This window comes from Pelophylax lessonae (assembly GCF_965119305.1).
Source record: "Pelophylax lessonae genome assembly, chromosome: 5".
Classification (NCBI taxonomy): Eukaryota; Metazoa; Chordata; class Amphibia; order Anura; family Ranidae; genus Pelophylax; species Pelophylax lessonae.
Genome location: NC_138772.1, coordinates 122,383,922 through 122,400,528, shown reverse-complemented (window position 1 = coordinate 122,400,528; position 16,607 = coordinate 122,383,922). Strand labels below are relative to the sequence as shown.

Sequence of the window (16,607 nt, the reverse complement as noted above, 5' to 3'; positions counted from 1 at the left end):
ACCTTTTGCCTTTAACCACTTTACCACTGGAGGATTTTAGTGTCTTACGTCTGGGCCACTTTTTGCGATTCGGCTCTGTGCGAATTTAACTGACAATTGCACGGTCGTGCGACGCCATACCCAAACGAAATTTACGTCCTTTTTTTCCCACAAACAGAGCTTTGTTTTGGTGGTATTTTATCACCAGTGCGATTTTTACTTTTTGCGCTATAAACAAAAAAAGAGCGTTTATTTTGAAAAAATAACAATATTTTTAAAAAATTTTTATATGAAATTCCCCCCCAAAAAAATGTAAAAATCTAATTTTTGGCCAATTTGTTTTCTGCTACCTATGTTTGGTAAAAAAAAAAATCACAATAAGCGTATTTTGATTGGTTTGCGCAAAAGTTATTGCGTTTACTAACTAAGGGAAAGATTTCTGTCATTTTTGGTGGGTTTTTTTAACGCGTAATGGCGGCGATCTGCGATTTTGTTTGCGGGACTGCGACATTGCGGCGGACAGATCGGACCCTTGACTGACATTTTTGACACTTTTGGGGGTACCAGTGACATTACTGCAGAAATCAGTGATATAAATATGCACTGTTACTGTAAAAATGACACTGGCAGGGAAGGGGTTAATTTTATTGGAGAGGGAGGGGTTAATGTATGCCTGGTGCTTACTAACGTGTGGGGGGGAGGTGACTGAGTGACACAAGGACAGATCGAGGGTTCAGCTATGCTGAACCCTGCAATCTGACCCTGTCTGTCACTTAGGAGATCCGCCCGCTCTGTTTACACAAGCGGGCGGATCTCCAAACTAGATTCCCCGATGATGGGGAAGAGAAGCGGCGATCGCCGCCGCTCCTCCCCTGGCCCGACTCCCGCTGTGACTGAAAACAGTGGGAGCGAGCCTCCGGCGGCGCGCGCGCGGTGCCGGGAGAGGGGAATGTCTGGTGACGTAGGTCTACGTCGCCAGGCGATAACGAGCCACTGTGCCGCAGTAGCAGCACAGTGAGCAGTGGTAAAGCGGTTAAAGTAATACTAAACACACACTGTTTAATTTACATTATCCCTTCTCTTTCTGTGTGTGGATGATGGCACTATAACTATTGTAATAACTGTTTTTCCTAATTAATATACTGTACAGCTGTCATATGACTCAGCTCTTTCCCAGCCTGTCTGCAGGGAAACAGTGGCAGGAAGAGCTTATATTCCTCTTCTACTGGTCACATGTTTAAAATTGAAAAAATACAGCCGTTGTGATATAGATTAAAGGAAAAGTACAGCCAAAGCTTGTTGGCTGTGACCCGTTTTCAACAGACAGCAGGCTGACACATCACAGAGCTGGTCCAAGCTGGGGAAAGATTGTGACAATCCACCCACTGCCCAGGACTGACACCTGGGGCATTTTCTCAGCGAGCCCCTGACAGCTTAAGCCAGCAGCTTCCGCCCCCTCCACAGCCCAGTGCTCCAGTGAGCATGGGGGGGGGGAGGGGTGCAGAGCAGTGAGCCAGTGACTGCTCATGGAGCTCTGAGAACCGAATGATCAGCAGGTTCTTAGAGCCGGTGGGGGCATATGCAGCATTGGACTGATGCATCCACCTAGGTAAGAATGATTGTATATTGTATATATGTATATGTATATATATGTATATGTAGCACCCTCCTAGGTAGGTGCTAGGAAAACCATAAGGGAGGTCCCGTCTGCTTGTCAGGGGGGCCTGATTCGATTGTTCAGCTAGCCTGTCATGTGTTTCCAGGTGTGCCTGTTGAGCTTGGGGAGTCTCCCCACTATGTCCAATGAGGGCTCTTATTGGACAGTGGAGGAAACCTGACCAATAGCACACCAGGGCTTGTATCTATCCCAGAGGGCAGAATCTGCCGCAATTCATCCTGGGATGGGGTATAAGTCTGAGGGGGGCACATTACAGAGCATCTTTGGTGGGAAGCAGAGTCCCAGGAGGGCGGTGACGGCTGTCTCTCCTCCTCTCAGCGTGAGGAAAGTGTCCTAGGCAGTCGGCCTGGAAGATGGAAGGTTGAGCTGAGCTGCAGAGAGGGATCCAGTGTGCTGTGGACTGAGTGGAGCTGCTGGGTAGAGGTTTCCAGGAAAACAGTGTCGTGAGTACTGAAAACTGCCTAGGGGTCTGCCTAGGATAGGGGACCACTCCAGAAGGTCAGAGGGATCCGGGAGCCTGCTAAACAGTAGAGAAAGGCTTAGAAAAGGGGGTGCCAGTGTCTAACTCTGAAGATAAGTGTGTGAGAGAGGGTGCCAGTGGGGGCCCTGAAGCGTACAAGTGTTCAGCAAAGCAGCAGTGATAAAGTAGCTACCTCAGCAAGGAAGTGTCAAAGGGAACTTCAAAAGGACTTGAGTCACAAGGAAGTGATTAGAAGTCAGTTCAGTGTTAACAGGCAGCAGGCCAGGGTTAACCGGTGTTGACCGGCATCAAGCCAGCATCAAGTCAGCGCCAACAGGCATTTTTCAGTTGTCCCCAGATAATTGTGCATAGTTGAGTCAGAGGAGTATCCCACTCATCCCTTCTCCTATCCAAGTTCTCAAATAAATCTAAAAACCCAAAGATACTGGACTGGTCATTGTCTCAGTGCTCACACTTGAAAAAAACATGCTTAAATGCTCTGTTGTTGTAAGCGTTAACCCAGGCAGACCCACATCCAGCACAATGGCTGGGAATTCTGCTACACTTCTCTTTTAAAAATAATTAATATCAGTAAACGGTCCTAAATGTTCATTCAAATACATATTTGAAATCAAATCTTTATTATTTTTGTCAATAACATGGCATGGGTGGATTTCTACCAGTCACAGGCTGTGTTGCACCCCTCCAGCCTGTGTCTTAGAAGCCTCCATCAATCAAGAGGTAATATCCCACCCCATTGGTTTTAGCTGGTTAGTGGGCATGGAGGAGGAGGGAGAGAGTGGGCTCTCATTTACCACTGTGTATACACCCATATGTGTGACTCTATAGTCACATGGGCTGCTCAGATGTGATAGGGAGGAAATGCTCAGGGTAGAAATACACTGAAAACTGAGCATGTGCCCTAGCCGCCAACACTGCTCTGCTGTGTGCTGCTTGTGATATTACCGCAGAGTGCACAGGACAGCTCTGGTTTATGGCAGGATCAGTTGGTATTTTTGAACTTGTCAAAATGGTTTACCAAAATGTTCATGTGGGATCGGTGACCTGCTGTGTCCACTAGATGCAGCCAATCACCGGTCATTCTACTGGGCTGCTGTGAGCAGCCCTGGTATCATGTAATCACTGTAGCCAATCACAGTGAGCACATGAACAGTAGTTAACAATAATGTGAACATATCTATTATTCCTGAAGAAGCAAGCGCTGACCTGTGAAACGTGTTAAATGTGCAAATGTCATCTTTCATTATCTTCTGGATTGTAATCATCATTGGAATCATTTGTATCGAATATAGATGATATCTCTGTATGAATGGACTGTAATGTCAAAAAATATGTGCATGGATCTTTTTAATATGTGGGTTTTAATGGGTTCAAATAAAAACCTTTTGATATTTTTTTTTAATTAAAGTTGATTGTGGTGGTACTATGAAAGTCCTATTATTTATGATTTGAAGGAAATTTCTCTATAATGCTATATATTGGAGGATGTGGTACCCATTCTAATATGGAAGGATTTGCTTTTATTCCCCCATTTATTTTTTTCATGTTTTATTGTTCTATGGGATGAAGAGATGTTATTTTGCCAGTTTGATTTACAAAACATTCTTCAGTGTTCTTATTGCGGGTAAAGGGGGCCTTTGGCCAAGAATATATGAGAAGGTGGGCTTTTGGCTGGGTGAGATAGTCACACAAAATGGTGACATTTCTCCTAAAAGACAGGTATATAGATATTCTATCTGGAGAAGACGCGGACCTGGGCCAGCTTGGCAGGAACTGCATACTTTTTTATTCTTTTGAATATAAACATGACAGATTTGAGGTAGTCGGAAGCAAACTGACTTATGTCTGCTTACAATTCGGATTTATTAAACTCCGGGGGGACAAAACTGAATGGACATGGATGTCACAAAAGTGCAGATTCAGCAGAAGATCTGTTAACAGAATGGCTGGTGTAAAAATGCTTTTAGAATGAATAGTTTCAGATTAAAAACAGCTAAAGAACTTAGGGATTGCTTTTTTTAAAGCTAGTTTACTGTTTAAAATATGTAAATAAAGGAATGTCCATAGTATGGCCACGGGTGCCCTTTAATTAATATTGTCCAATAGAAAAATATTAGGTATCACTAATATTTTGATTATTCTTTGTTTTTATTCTGATAGGGATTCTCTTAAGAAAGCTCCTCTCTATGGACTAACATACGCCATTGCACAGTCCATGAATTACTTTGTGAACGCAGCAGTATTCAGATTCGGGGCCTGGCTCATAGTACGATGCTACATGCATTTTGAAAATGTTTTTATGTAAGTATTTGATTTACAGGTGTTTGTATCGGCCTGGCAAACAGTAAATAGTTATACTGAAATATTGACCAGCAGATACCTGCTATGCCATAAAGTACTAGATGTGTGGATAGGGCCCAGAGCTGCATAATATTATAATCTGGATGCCTTTATTTGCTTATTTAGAGTCAAAACATTGGGAAATCAAAAATTCCTCTTCCATAGAACACATTTTAATGAATATTATATGTATAATATATTTTACATATATATACTGTATATACAGTGCCTTTAAAAAGTAAATTTTCCACATTTTGTCATGTTACAACCAAAAACATAAACATAGTGGCACATGGTTTTCAAAATGTTTTACAAATACATATCTGAGAAGTGTGGTGTGCATTTGAATTCAGACCCTTTTACTCTAATACTCCTAAGTAAAATCTAGTGGAACCAATTGCATTCAGAAGTCACCTAATTAGTAAATAGAGTCCACCTGTAAGTAAGTTATTCTCAGTATAAATTCAGCTGTTCTTTGAAGCCCATAGAGGTTTGTTAGAGAACCTTAGTGAACAAACAGCATCATGAAGACCAAGGAACACACCAGAAAGATCAGGAATAAAGCAGGATTAGGTTATAAAAAAGCATCCCAAGCTTTGAACATCTCATGAAGCACTGCTCAATCCATCATACAAAAATGGAAGGAGTTTGGCACAACTGCAAACCTACCAAGACATGGCTGTCCACCTGAACTGACAAGCTGGGAAAGGAGAGCATTAATCAGAGAAGCAGCCAAGTGGCCCATGGTAACTCTGGAGGAGCTGCAGAGATCCACAGCTTAGGTAGGAGAATATGTCCACAGGACGAATATCAGTCGTGCACTCCACAAATCTGGCCTTTATGGAAGAGTGGCAAGAAAAAGACATTGATTAAAGAAGTCCCATTTTGCAGTTTGTGAGAAGCCATGTGGGAGACACAGCAAACATGTGGAGAGAAAGGTACTCTGGTCAGATGAGACCAAAATTGATCTTTTTGGCCTAAAAGCAAAACGCTATGTGTGACGGAAAACGAACACTGCACATCATCCTCAACACACCATCCCCACCGTGAAACATGGTGGTGGTAGCATCATGTTGTGGGGATGCTTTTCTTCAGCAGGGACAGGGAAGCTGGTCAGAGTTGATGTGAAGATGTATGAAGCCAAATACAGGGCAATCTTAAAAGAAAACCTGTTTGAGTCTGCAAAAGACTTGAGACTGGGGCAGAGGTTCACCTTCCAGCAGGACAAGAACTCTAAATATACAGCCAGAGCTACAATTAAATAGCTTAGATCAAAACATATTAATGTATTAGAATGGCCCAGTCAAAGTCCAGACCTAAATCCAATTGAGAAAATGTAGCAAGACTTGAAATTTGCTGTTCACAGACGCTCTCCATCCAATCTGACAGAGCTTGAGTTATTTTGAAAAGAAGAATGGGCAAAAAATTCACACTCTAGATGTGAAAAGCTGGTAGAGACATATCCAGAGAGACTTTCAGCTGTAATTGCAATAAAAGGTGCTTCTACAAAGTATTGCCTAGGGGGGGCTGAATACAAATGCATGCCACACTTTTTAGATATTCATTTGTAAAAAAAAATTAAAAACCATTTATCATTTTCCTTCCACTTCACAATTATGTGCCATTTTGTGTTGATCTATCCTATAAAATCCTTTTTATGCTTTTTGTTATAACATGACAAAATGTGGAAAATATCAAGGGGTAGGAATACTTTTTCAAGGCACTGTAGTAACTGTTTAGAAATGTCCACTAGACCAAAATAACACGTCTTTAGGAGAGAGCATCATGGTTACCTGCCAATAGTTGAATATATCCATATTAACAATTTTCTGCTTCTGTGTTTCTGTTAAGTCAGTCTTTTGATTTATATACATTTTTTGCTTTGCACTGACTGACATTATTCGTATCTGGCTGGGCTTTTTAGAATCCCATGTCACCTCCACACCTCCAGCCTGCTTAATGGAAAAGAATGAGCACCATTATCTTTGAACAGGCAGCGATATATGAAGCTGTAAAATTGCATTACAAAATAGAGGCATCTTAAATATAAAGTGTATGGATGTGTGTAAATCATAAGACTGGCTGAACAGAGTTACAAATCCTTTGGTAGATAAAACAAATGACCTTTATGTATTTTAACTGTTTGTTTAGTTCTTCAAACAGAAAAACAGAAGCTCAATTCCAATGAAATATACAGAATAGTTTATTAAAATGCAAAATAAAGCACATTTACATAAGGGGCTTCCAGGGATTAGCAGGATTCAGGGTGTATCACAGCAGCAACTACACAGGGTCCTATGTCCGACACAGAGGAATCCATGTAAAGCCTGATAAAAACTGTCAATGGCCGCAGCTAGACCTGCCACCTTGGAACCTCATGACATGACAACATACCAACAGCTGTTTTGGATCTACTCGGGATCTCACGAGAAGCTTCAGTACATCTGAAAATACAAGCCTATCAGAAACCATTCCTTGTGATGTGTGCCCTCATCTAAACTGATGTTTTGATCTTGGCTGACTGGAATTTGGCAAGCTGGGACTTTTGTGCGCTGGTTGTGGTTTGTGTTTTTTTTCGGAATTGTTTAGCTCTTTGCCTGGAGTTTAGCTACTCAAAAGTTGCCTACAAATAGGTCATAAAATATGCTCACATCTATGACCTATAAATCTGTGTAACTGTAGACATTAGAGGCATAGCTAGAACCTTCAGGGCCCCAGAGGAAGAAACCAAGAAGGGACCTCCTTGTCCCCGACTGGGGCCCTTCCCACTGATCCCGGGGCCCTTTACTCCCATTGTGAGACCCTTTATTTAGGTCCCGCAGGGGGCCACCTTCCTGCGGTTTTGCGGTCCCCCCACAGTGGTGGAATGGCAGAGACCAGTCGCAAGTGTGACCGTGGTGACCATGGTAGTTCCGCTACTGGTATCAGTAGTTTATTTTTGTTGTATTTTTTTATAAATTTTTTTACCATTTTATTGTTTTGTTTTTTTTTTGTTTTTGTTTTTTTACAATTTTATTTTTGTTTTTTACATATTTTTTAGGACCCATATTTTTTAGGCTTCATCAGTCCCTTTCTCTGCAGGTTCAGCTGCACAGAATGAATGAACAGCAATAGTTTTGTACAGAGCTTCCCTTTCATTCATAAACTGAAGCACAGTAAACACAGTTTACTATACCTATAGCTATAAATTTATATATATATAAAAAAAAGAAAAAACAGATTCAGTGCAGTGATCAGTACAGATCACTGACTCTATTCATTAAGACAAGGAAGGAGCCAGTAAATTACACATTTACCGACCCCCTTCCCCGCTCCCAAATCTGACAGATCCCCAGTAGCAGCAGCAGGGGAGGTGGGAGGGGGAAAACCAGCAGCTTTGGGGGAGGGGGTTGAGGGGGGCCAGGGTAGCAGGAAAGGAATATGGGAGTGGCGGGAGAGGCATATAGAGGAACCGATGCCCTCCATTTCCCCTCTGCAGCTGCTGAATGTCTGCATGAGGGAGAGGAGGAGAGACGGGCATTCAGTGGCTACATGGGGGAGGGGCACACAGGCTTCCTGGAGCATGGGGTTTGGTCGCAATGGAGATCCCTGTACATATGCTCCTTGTAGAATACCACAGCTCAAAACCTGTATAAAAATTCTTTGCCTCTGGAATTCTGGGTGCTGACCAAGGGAGTCCAACCAGCCTTCAACTAACCCAGCAGGAAGTTGCACAAGCCAGAAAAAACACATTACAGTCCCACCTAGGATGGTCCCTCTGTAAAATTTCACCCTATACATGTTCAATTGACTGGGCAGGTTATATGATCTTTCCTAATCAATGTTGTTTCCTTGTTGTAGATTCTCATATCCTCCCCCCATCTATCTTTGTTCAATTGTGTGTTTATGGACAAGACAAGCTAAGGTGGTGACAGTGGGTAGTTGTAATATGCATGCTGCTTGAACAAACCTCCAAGGTCTATAATTGCTGTTGGCTTTTGATGTTGCCATACAGCAGTGGTTCTATTTATGGTTGACTACTAAATTATGATTTCTTTTTCATATGTTTTTGTAGAGTATTTTCAGCTATTATGTTTGCAGCTGTAAGCGTGGGGCAATCAAATTCTTTTGCACCAGATTTTGGAAAAGCAAAGGCATCAGCTCAACGTATTTTTCAGCTTCTGGACAGAAAACCAGCTATAGACAGCTACAGCGAAGAAGGAAATACTTTGGTAAACAAGTTTTATTCTATCCCTATAGAATGTCTACTTCTATTAAAGTAAACGCTGCCAGATATCATAAATGCAAAAAGTATTTCTCTTTAAAAGCAGTAAGTGATTAAGGGCTCTTTCACACGGCCGTTCCGTATGTCCGTTTTTCATCCCATCCGTTTGGGGATGAAAAACGGACATAATGTATCTCTATGTAAATATGGACATCTGTTTTTCGTCCTTTCAGTTCAGTTTTTTGGAACGGAAGAGAACCCTATTTTTTCTTCCGTTCAAAAAACGGAACGGACGCAAAAACGGATGTCAGTTGTGTCAACCGCTGACATCCGTATTTACATAGACATACATTATGTCCGTTTTTCATCCGCAAATGGATGGGATGAAAAACGGACATACGGACCGGATGACACAAGTGTCATCCGTGTCCGTTGCAAAAAAAAAAAAAAAAAAGGGCCTGATCGGGCAAAAAAAAACTGAAGAGCCCTAACTGTATTCTGAATGCACTGGAGGAGATTTACCATGAGTGGGATGTGTTAAGTTAAAGTACGGCAGCGGAGAACTCAAGCAAGGCTGACACTGATTGGGTTTTTACTTAGATTTCTGGAAAATAGAGGGGGCAGCAGCAAGCCACTCAGGAAAGAGAGAAGGCTGCCCAAGCCACGGCTCTGTGTGTGGATGGACTGCTTGCTCTAGGGGCACTCGGCAGAAGGGAGGGGCCTGAAGTGCTAGCGGGGGACCCGAGAAGAGAAGGATCGGGGCTGCTCTGTGCAAAACCACTGCACAGAGCAGGTGAGGATCACATGTTTGTTATTAAACAAAACAAAAACAAAAAAATCAAGCCTTTTACAATGCTTTAAAAAAAAAAAAACAACACAAAAAGCACTTTAACCACTTGTCTTTCAGAGCTGTTTATACTGTAAACTGCAGCTGTTAGTAAGAGCCTTTAAACACACTGCTAGCTGCTATAGTAGGCAGGACTGTATTTACTAATTTCAAACTGTCAGCTTTATGTTGGAAGTTACAGCCATCCAAACATTTTTATACCCCCCTCGCCCGATTACATCCTTTATTTATTCTAAGCTTCACTCCGTTGACCCTCCTGTGAGCCTAGGAAGGGCATGGTGGGTGGAGCAGAGGGAACACAGCAAACACTAATTCTAGTAAAAAAAAAACCCAAAGAGATGACCATTTTAGCACTTTTGGGGTAAAACTGTTCTTGATCAGCTTCAGTGGGGTCCACAGATGGCATAAGTAGTCTTAAATATCCCTGATGTCTCCTTAAAGTGATTGTAAACTTTGTTATTAAAAAAAAAAAAAAAAAAAAAAAAAAAAAACATGTTATACTTACCTGCCCTGTGCAAAAGATTTGCACAGTGGCCCAGATCCTCCTCTTCTATGGTCCTACTTCTTTGCTCCTGGCCCCTCCCTCCTTTTAAACCGCTTGCTATAGGGGGGACCCGAGCTGAGTCACAGCTACCTGTGTCCATTCAGACCTGCGTCCCCCCCTTCTCTCCTAAATGGCTGACTGACTTTGTTTGAGAGCAGCGGGAGCCAATCGCGCCACGCTGCCATCTCAGCCAATAAGGAGGGGAATCCCGGTCAGCTGCCAAATTCCTGCAACATCGTTGGAAAAAGATGGTCTCAGGTAAGTATTAGAGGGGCTGAGGGGGCTGCTGCACACAGAAGGTTTTTTTTTATCTTAAAGCATTTGTAACCCTATACCAGAAACAAAAAAAAAAAAAAAAAGAGTTTCTGTTCCCTTGTGGCAGAAAAAACAGCACAGTGCTTGTGCTGTCTAATCTGCCCCTCTTCAAACTACAAAAACCTGGCTGATCCTGCCACTTCCTGTGTCCACCTCTGTGTCCTGTTCACGATAATTATGGCTGCTAAGCCCTGATCACCGTGGTCCGCCTGTGTCCCTCCATCACCTGCAGCTGTCCAGCTCTTCTCTGTCCTCTTCTCCCACCTCCCTCCCTGCCTGTCAACTCAGTGTCTGTGTCTCTGTCTCTGCCCCCCCCTTCCTGCCACTATTAGTAGAAATAATATATTAGACATTTCCCTACCAGCCCCTCTATTGTATCTAGGCATAACACACAGGGTTAGTGTTTTATTAAACCGAAGCTTGTAAATACCTTTTTAGAGCTATCTTCAGGCCGGTCACGTGACTCCCGGCCAGTCTCCTACTCTGATCCAAGGCTGCAGCAGGAGAGGCCGAGATCTCCCTCTGACATCAGCCGGGGAGGTCACGTGACCGCTCAGCCCCTCCTGCTGCAGCCTTGGATCGGAGTAGGAGGCAGGTGTTCCGTGAAAAAACCATACCCATGAGAAAACCATACCCTTGTCACTTCCGGTGCACCTACGGAGGGTATGGATTTATCACTGTAGTGTGTTTAACGTTACACTTGCCGCGGTTACATTAAAACAGCTCCTCTGCAACATGAATCATCTCCGCTCCTTCCCCTGTCACTTCCCTGATCTTGGCTAATAAATATAAAAGCGGATCACGGAGCCGAGATCTCCGTCATTTACATTTCATACACCCGCCGCCGCTTTTATATTTATTAGCCGAGATCAGGGAAGTGACAGGGATAGGAGCGGAAATGACTCATTTTGCAGACGAGCTGTTTTATGTAACCGCCGCAAGTGTAACATTACACACACTACCGTGATAATTTCATTCCCTCCGAGCATGCGCAGTTGTCAACTTCTCTGCTGTTCAATTATGTTTCCGGGGCTCTGAGCATGCGCACTTCTACGCTGCTCAGCTGTTTCGGTTAGGAAGTGACGTGGGTATGGAATTCTAACGAGGTATGGTTTTCTAACGTTACACCGGCCGGGGGGTCACGTGGCCAGCCTGAAGATAACTCTAAAGGGAACTACATGTTTGTTATAACAACCACTTTAATGCATAGAATGCATTAGGATGAAAAAACCTTCTGCCTTTACAGTCCCCTTAAAGAGGACTTGTCATTTCTACAATGTTATTATAAAGGAACCTATCAGCCTCCAATGTGATAGCAAAACACAGTGTTTTCAAAGTCCCCTGTCCCCATGCACAAAATAACTTACAAATGTATTGGATGCATCTACATACAAAAATGATGATTGAGTTACATATATTAGCTATTGCTATGCACGCGAAAGTGAGAACAATAATGGTAGCACTATCATTGGCAGTTAACGCCAAACTGATTACCTGTAAAGGCTTTTTTAAAGTGTTGCTTATTGACAAGTTTGAGTACTGGAGTCTTTCGCCGTTTCACAAGTGCGCCAAATTTTGAGGCTTGTCATTTATTTACTCAACTCAACCCAATCTTTTATATTTTACCCAAAAAATTGGGGAATATATTGTGTTTGTGCACACTAAAATTAACTTTAGTATATTTTTTGCTGAAAATATGGATTTGATAAACGTGGTATTATCGTGTGGCATGATAATCACAACTACCACTATTCTTCAGGGTCTCAGCTTTCAGAATGCCTAATGTTTAATTCATTTTTAGGCCTAAAATGTGCATTTTAATATGTGTACAAAAAATGAAAAAATGGGTCTGGTAGAAAAGTGGTTAAAAGGGGAGAGGGACAGGTTAAGTGAGAACAGAGATGTTGGGTATGGGTGCTTACAGCCATAATAATTTGTCCTCAACTCACACAGATCTGGTGAAGATAAATAATAATTTGCAGTGGCATCATGTTTAACTACCCTCCAAAGTTACAGTGGTGATCAAAAGTTTGGGCACCCCAGGTAAAAATTTGTATTAATATGCATAAAGAAGCCAAGGAAAGATGGAAAAATCTCCAAAAGGCATCAAATTACAGATTAGACATTCTTATAATATGTCAACAAAAGTTAGATTTTATTTCCATCATTTACACTTTCAAAATAACAGAAAACAAAAAAATTGTGTCTGCAAAAGTTTGGGCACCTTGCAGAGTTAATATCTTGTACTGCCTCCTTTGGCAAGTATCACAGCTTGTAAACGCTTTTTGTAGCCAGCCAAGAGTCTTTCAATTCTTGTTTGAGGTATCTTTGCCCATTCTTCCTTACAAAAGTCTTCTAGTTCTTTGAGATTTCTGGGCTGTCTGTCACGCACTGCTCTTTTAAGGTCTATCCATAGATTTTCAATTATGTTGAGGTCAGGAGATTGTGAAGGCCATGGCAAAACCTTCAGTTTACGCCTCTTGATGTAATCCCCCATGGATTTCGAGGTGTGTTTAGGATCATTATCCATTTGTAGAAGCCATCCTCTCTTTAACTTCAGCTTTTTCATAGATGGCATCAAGTTACCATCCATAATGTGCTGAAATTTTATTGAATCCATTTTTCCTTCTACTCATGAGATGTTCCCTGTGCCACTGGCTGCAATACAACCCCAAAGCATGATTAAACCACCCCCATGCTTAACAGTTGGACAGAGGTTCTTTTCATTAAATTCTGTGTCCCTTCTTCTCCAAACGTACCTTTGCTCATTCCGGCCAAAAAGTTAAATTTTAACCTCATCGGTCCACAGAACTTGTTTCTAAAATGCATCAGGCTTGTCTATGTGTTCATTTGCAAAGATCAAACGCTGATTTTTGTGGTGAGGACATAGAAGAGGTTTTCTTCTGATGACTCTTCCATGAAGACCATATTTGTACAAGTATCTTCTTTATAGTGGAATAGTGTACCACAACTCCAGTGTCTGCCAGCAGATCTTTCTGGAGGGATCATACAGTCAAAACGTGGGTTTTGAATTGTTTTTCTCACAATCCTGCGAGCTGTTCTGCCTGATATTTTTCTTGGTCTTCCAGATCTTGCTTTAACTCCCACTGTTCCTGATGACTGCCATTTCTTAATTACATTCTGAACAGAGGATATTGACATCTGAAAATGCTTTGCTATCTTCTTATAGCTTTCTCCAGCTTTGTGAGCGTCAACTATTTTCAGTTTCAGTTTTCTAGACAACTGCTTAGAAGATCCCATGGTGCTGATTGTTGGGGCAAGGTCAGATGAGTCTGGGCATTTAAAACCTTTGACATTGACATCACCTGGTCTTCTTCCCAGACGATGATTGATAACAATCCATGACACTGGCAGGTCTCAGCCTTGCAAAGGGGGCAGTGCATGCTATAAATTCTGCAGGGTGCCCAAACTTTTGCAGACGCCATTTTTTTGTTTTCTGTAATTTTGAAAGTGTCAATGATGGAAATAAAATCTAACTTTTGTTGACAAATTATAAGAATGTCTAATCTGTAATTTGATGCCTTTTGGAGATTTTTCCATCTTTCCTTGGCTTCTTTATGCACATTAATACAAATTTTTACCTGGCATGCCCAAACTTTCGATCACCACTGTATGTGCCGTCTTTGGGAAAGGTGGTCTGAATCTGGCTCCTTAATTTTATAAATCATTTTTGGTGTGGCTTCCATTAAAAATATTTATGTTACTGCTTCTTAAACTTATCCTCACTCAGTTGCAAAATTGTTAAGGGAATTGGGTCTTTTTCTAAAAAAAAAAAAAAAAAAAAAAAAATGTAAATGTAAGCATTCCTTTATGCAATAGTAATTACAATACTTCCTAAAAAAAAATGAATTTAACTTGTGGCGAAAGGGAAGACAAATAAATAATAGATGTAACTTCTTATGGATTTTACAAGCGAACATATAAATGATTACTACAGAAAATCTTGAGAAAGCCCACAAGGCCATCACAGGGAAATGCAAGCATTTTTAAATAAGAATGTGATAGTGATTCCTCATGACAGAAATGGTAAATAATATAAATGAGTAGGACTCGAAATATGAAATCGGATCCTCTCCATTTATGTCCTGTGGTGGTGGTTGTGGTTTAGTGTCAACTTAGCCAGGAAACAACATTTCAATCTTCATAAAAACATCAATTCTCATGGCTTCTCATCTAAAAGGTCATGTTCTTCTGCCCTGAGAGAGTATACTAGAAAGGACATAATTAATCTGAAAAAGTTATTGAATGTATTCATTTGACAACCTGAGTTTTTTTATCAATTCCTCATATACTCCACTAGCAGAAAAAGATGGTATAAAAAGATTTGTTTGGTTATTTAGGGGCCAATAACATTATCTAGTTCTAGTAGACCAGATTGTAGCATCACATAGGCTTGGGCCTGTAGAGATAGACCTTAATAGTCTCTATTAGCAAATAATTACCTTTAAATATGGCATGAAAAGAAAATTTAAGAAGTACCGCGTTAGTAACCTTCATGGAAAAAAATCATGAATGAGCAGCCGGCGCAGCAGAGGACAGTCGGTATATACAAATTAAAACAATAAGTGCGGCGCTAATGATAGTGATTAAACAAACAGTGAATCATAAGAAAGAAGTACATGTAAATGACTGTTGACATCACAAAATAATACTGTGATTGTGTAGGTTATATGACTTGGTGCGTGCAATCAAATAAATTGCAAAACAGTGTGATGGTACATAAAACAATGACAATAATTAACAATCAGTGTAAAGAAAAAAAGTCCATGGAAAAGTCCAAACCAGTGTCAAAACCATAAAGAAACGTGAATCTTCAATTTGTGCAGTGAATATGAAGTAGGATTGGGAGTGAATCAACCACCACCAACATTAAGGAGGCTTACTGGAACAAGTGGACCCAAAATAGCATACGCCAAATGAGTCAACAGAAGCAGTGGTATATATACCCTCAGTAGGGAACGCAAGAAGGTAGTTGAAATCTTTCCCAGCACTTTCCACTCTGTTCTCCACATACCGGAATGCTTCAAATCCACCTTCAATGGAATCAACTCAATAAGGGATCCACAGAATCACATTTAAGCATGGATAGAATCTACTCTAGTTAGTATATGGATATGGATATATGTAGTAGACAGCAAAGATACACAATGGCACATAATGGAGCTCCATTATGTACCATTGCGTATCTTTGCTGTTTACTACATACCATATTGAAAGCGCTTTTTTAGCTACCTAATTTTAAGTGTTCTTAACCTTTAAAAAAAACTTCTTTATTGTATGCTTTTACACTATGTGGAGGCTTTTTGTTAGCCATATACTGAGTTTAACTGGAGAAGATTCTATCCATGCTTAAATGTGATTCTGTGAATCTCTTATTGAGTTGATTCCATTGAGGGTGGAGTGAATTACATACATATATACATATAGTCCAATCTTGAACTAAAAAAAAAAATAAACAATAAAAAACAATATAGTGTGTGTGTGTGTATATATATATGTGTATGTATGTATAATATATTTATTTATATACTAGTATTATACATACTATAATGTATATATACATTTTTTTTCACTTCAGCACTTTTTTGGACTTTATTTTAATGTGTTGTCCATTTATAAAACCGTGTTCACATTTCATTGTTGTTCATTCACTTTTGGCACTACACACTTTTTCTTAAGGTACATAATTCTGTTTGGGAATTATTATTGTCATTTGGGTTGTCAAGAAAAAAACAGTTTTCACTTTGTCTTAAATTTTGTGTAACTGTAGTCTGCTAAGATAATAAACATTACTGATATCGCTGTATATTTGTTGTCTTTGTTTTTTAAGGATGAGTTGGAGGGAAATCTTGAATTTAACAAGCTAAGATTTGTATATCCAACAAGACCAAAAGTTCATGTTCTCCAAGGACTCAGTATTAAAGTGTCTAAAGGCCAGACACTGGCATTAGTGGGGAGCAGCGGCTGTGGAAAAAGTACTTTGATTCAGCTTCTGGAGAGGTTTTATGACCCTGTAGAAGGACAAGTGGTAACATATTTTATTACACATCTTCTACAAAATATATACAGGTAGACATTTATCCTAGCCGCCTTTTGTTTGACTTGGAGGCTTGCATTCTTCAAGTGTACATTTAGGCAGATATAACCACCCTAATTTATTACAGTCATTAATTTATCAAAATTATTTCCAATCATTTT

The 16,607-nt window shown here is 40.7% G+C and overlaps 1 protein-coding gene across 2 annotated transcripts in view; it reads left to right on the top strand.

Annotated features, from left to right (window-relative positions):
* Positions 1-16,607, top strand: part of LOC309555493 (ATP-dependent translocase ABCB1-like) — a 148,070-nt gene that overhangs the window by 106,225 nt on the left and 25,238 nt on the right. For both annotated transcript variants that reach the window (XM_082257530.1, XM_082257529.1), the window contains 3 exons: positions 4,299-4,439; positions 8,533-8,689; positions 16,240-16,437. In XM_082257530.1, coding sequence (XP_082113656.1) covers positions 4,299-4,439; positions 8,533-8,689; positions 16,240-16,437 — 496 coding nt within the window. The remainder of the gene's footprint in view (positions 1-4,298; positions 4,440-8,532; positions 8,690-16,239; positions 16,438-16,607) is intronic.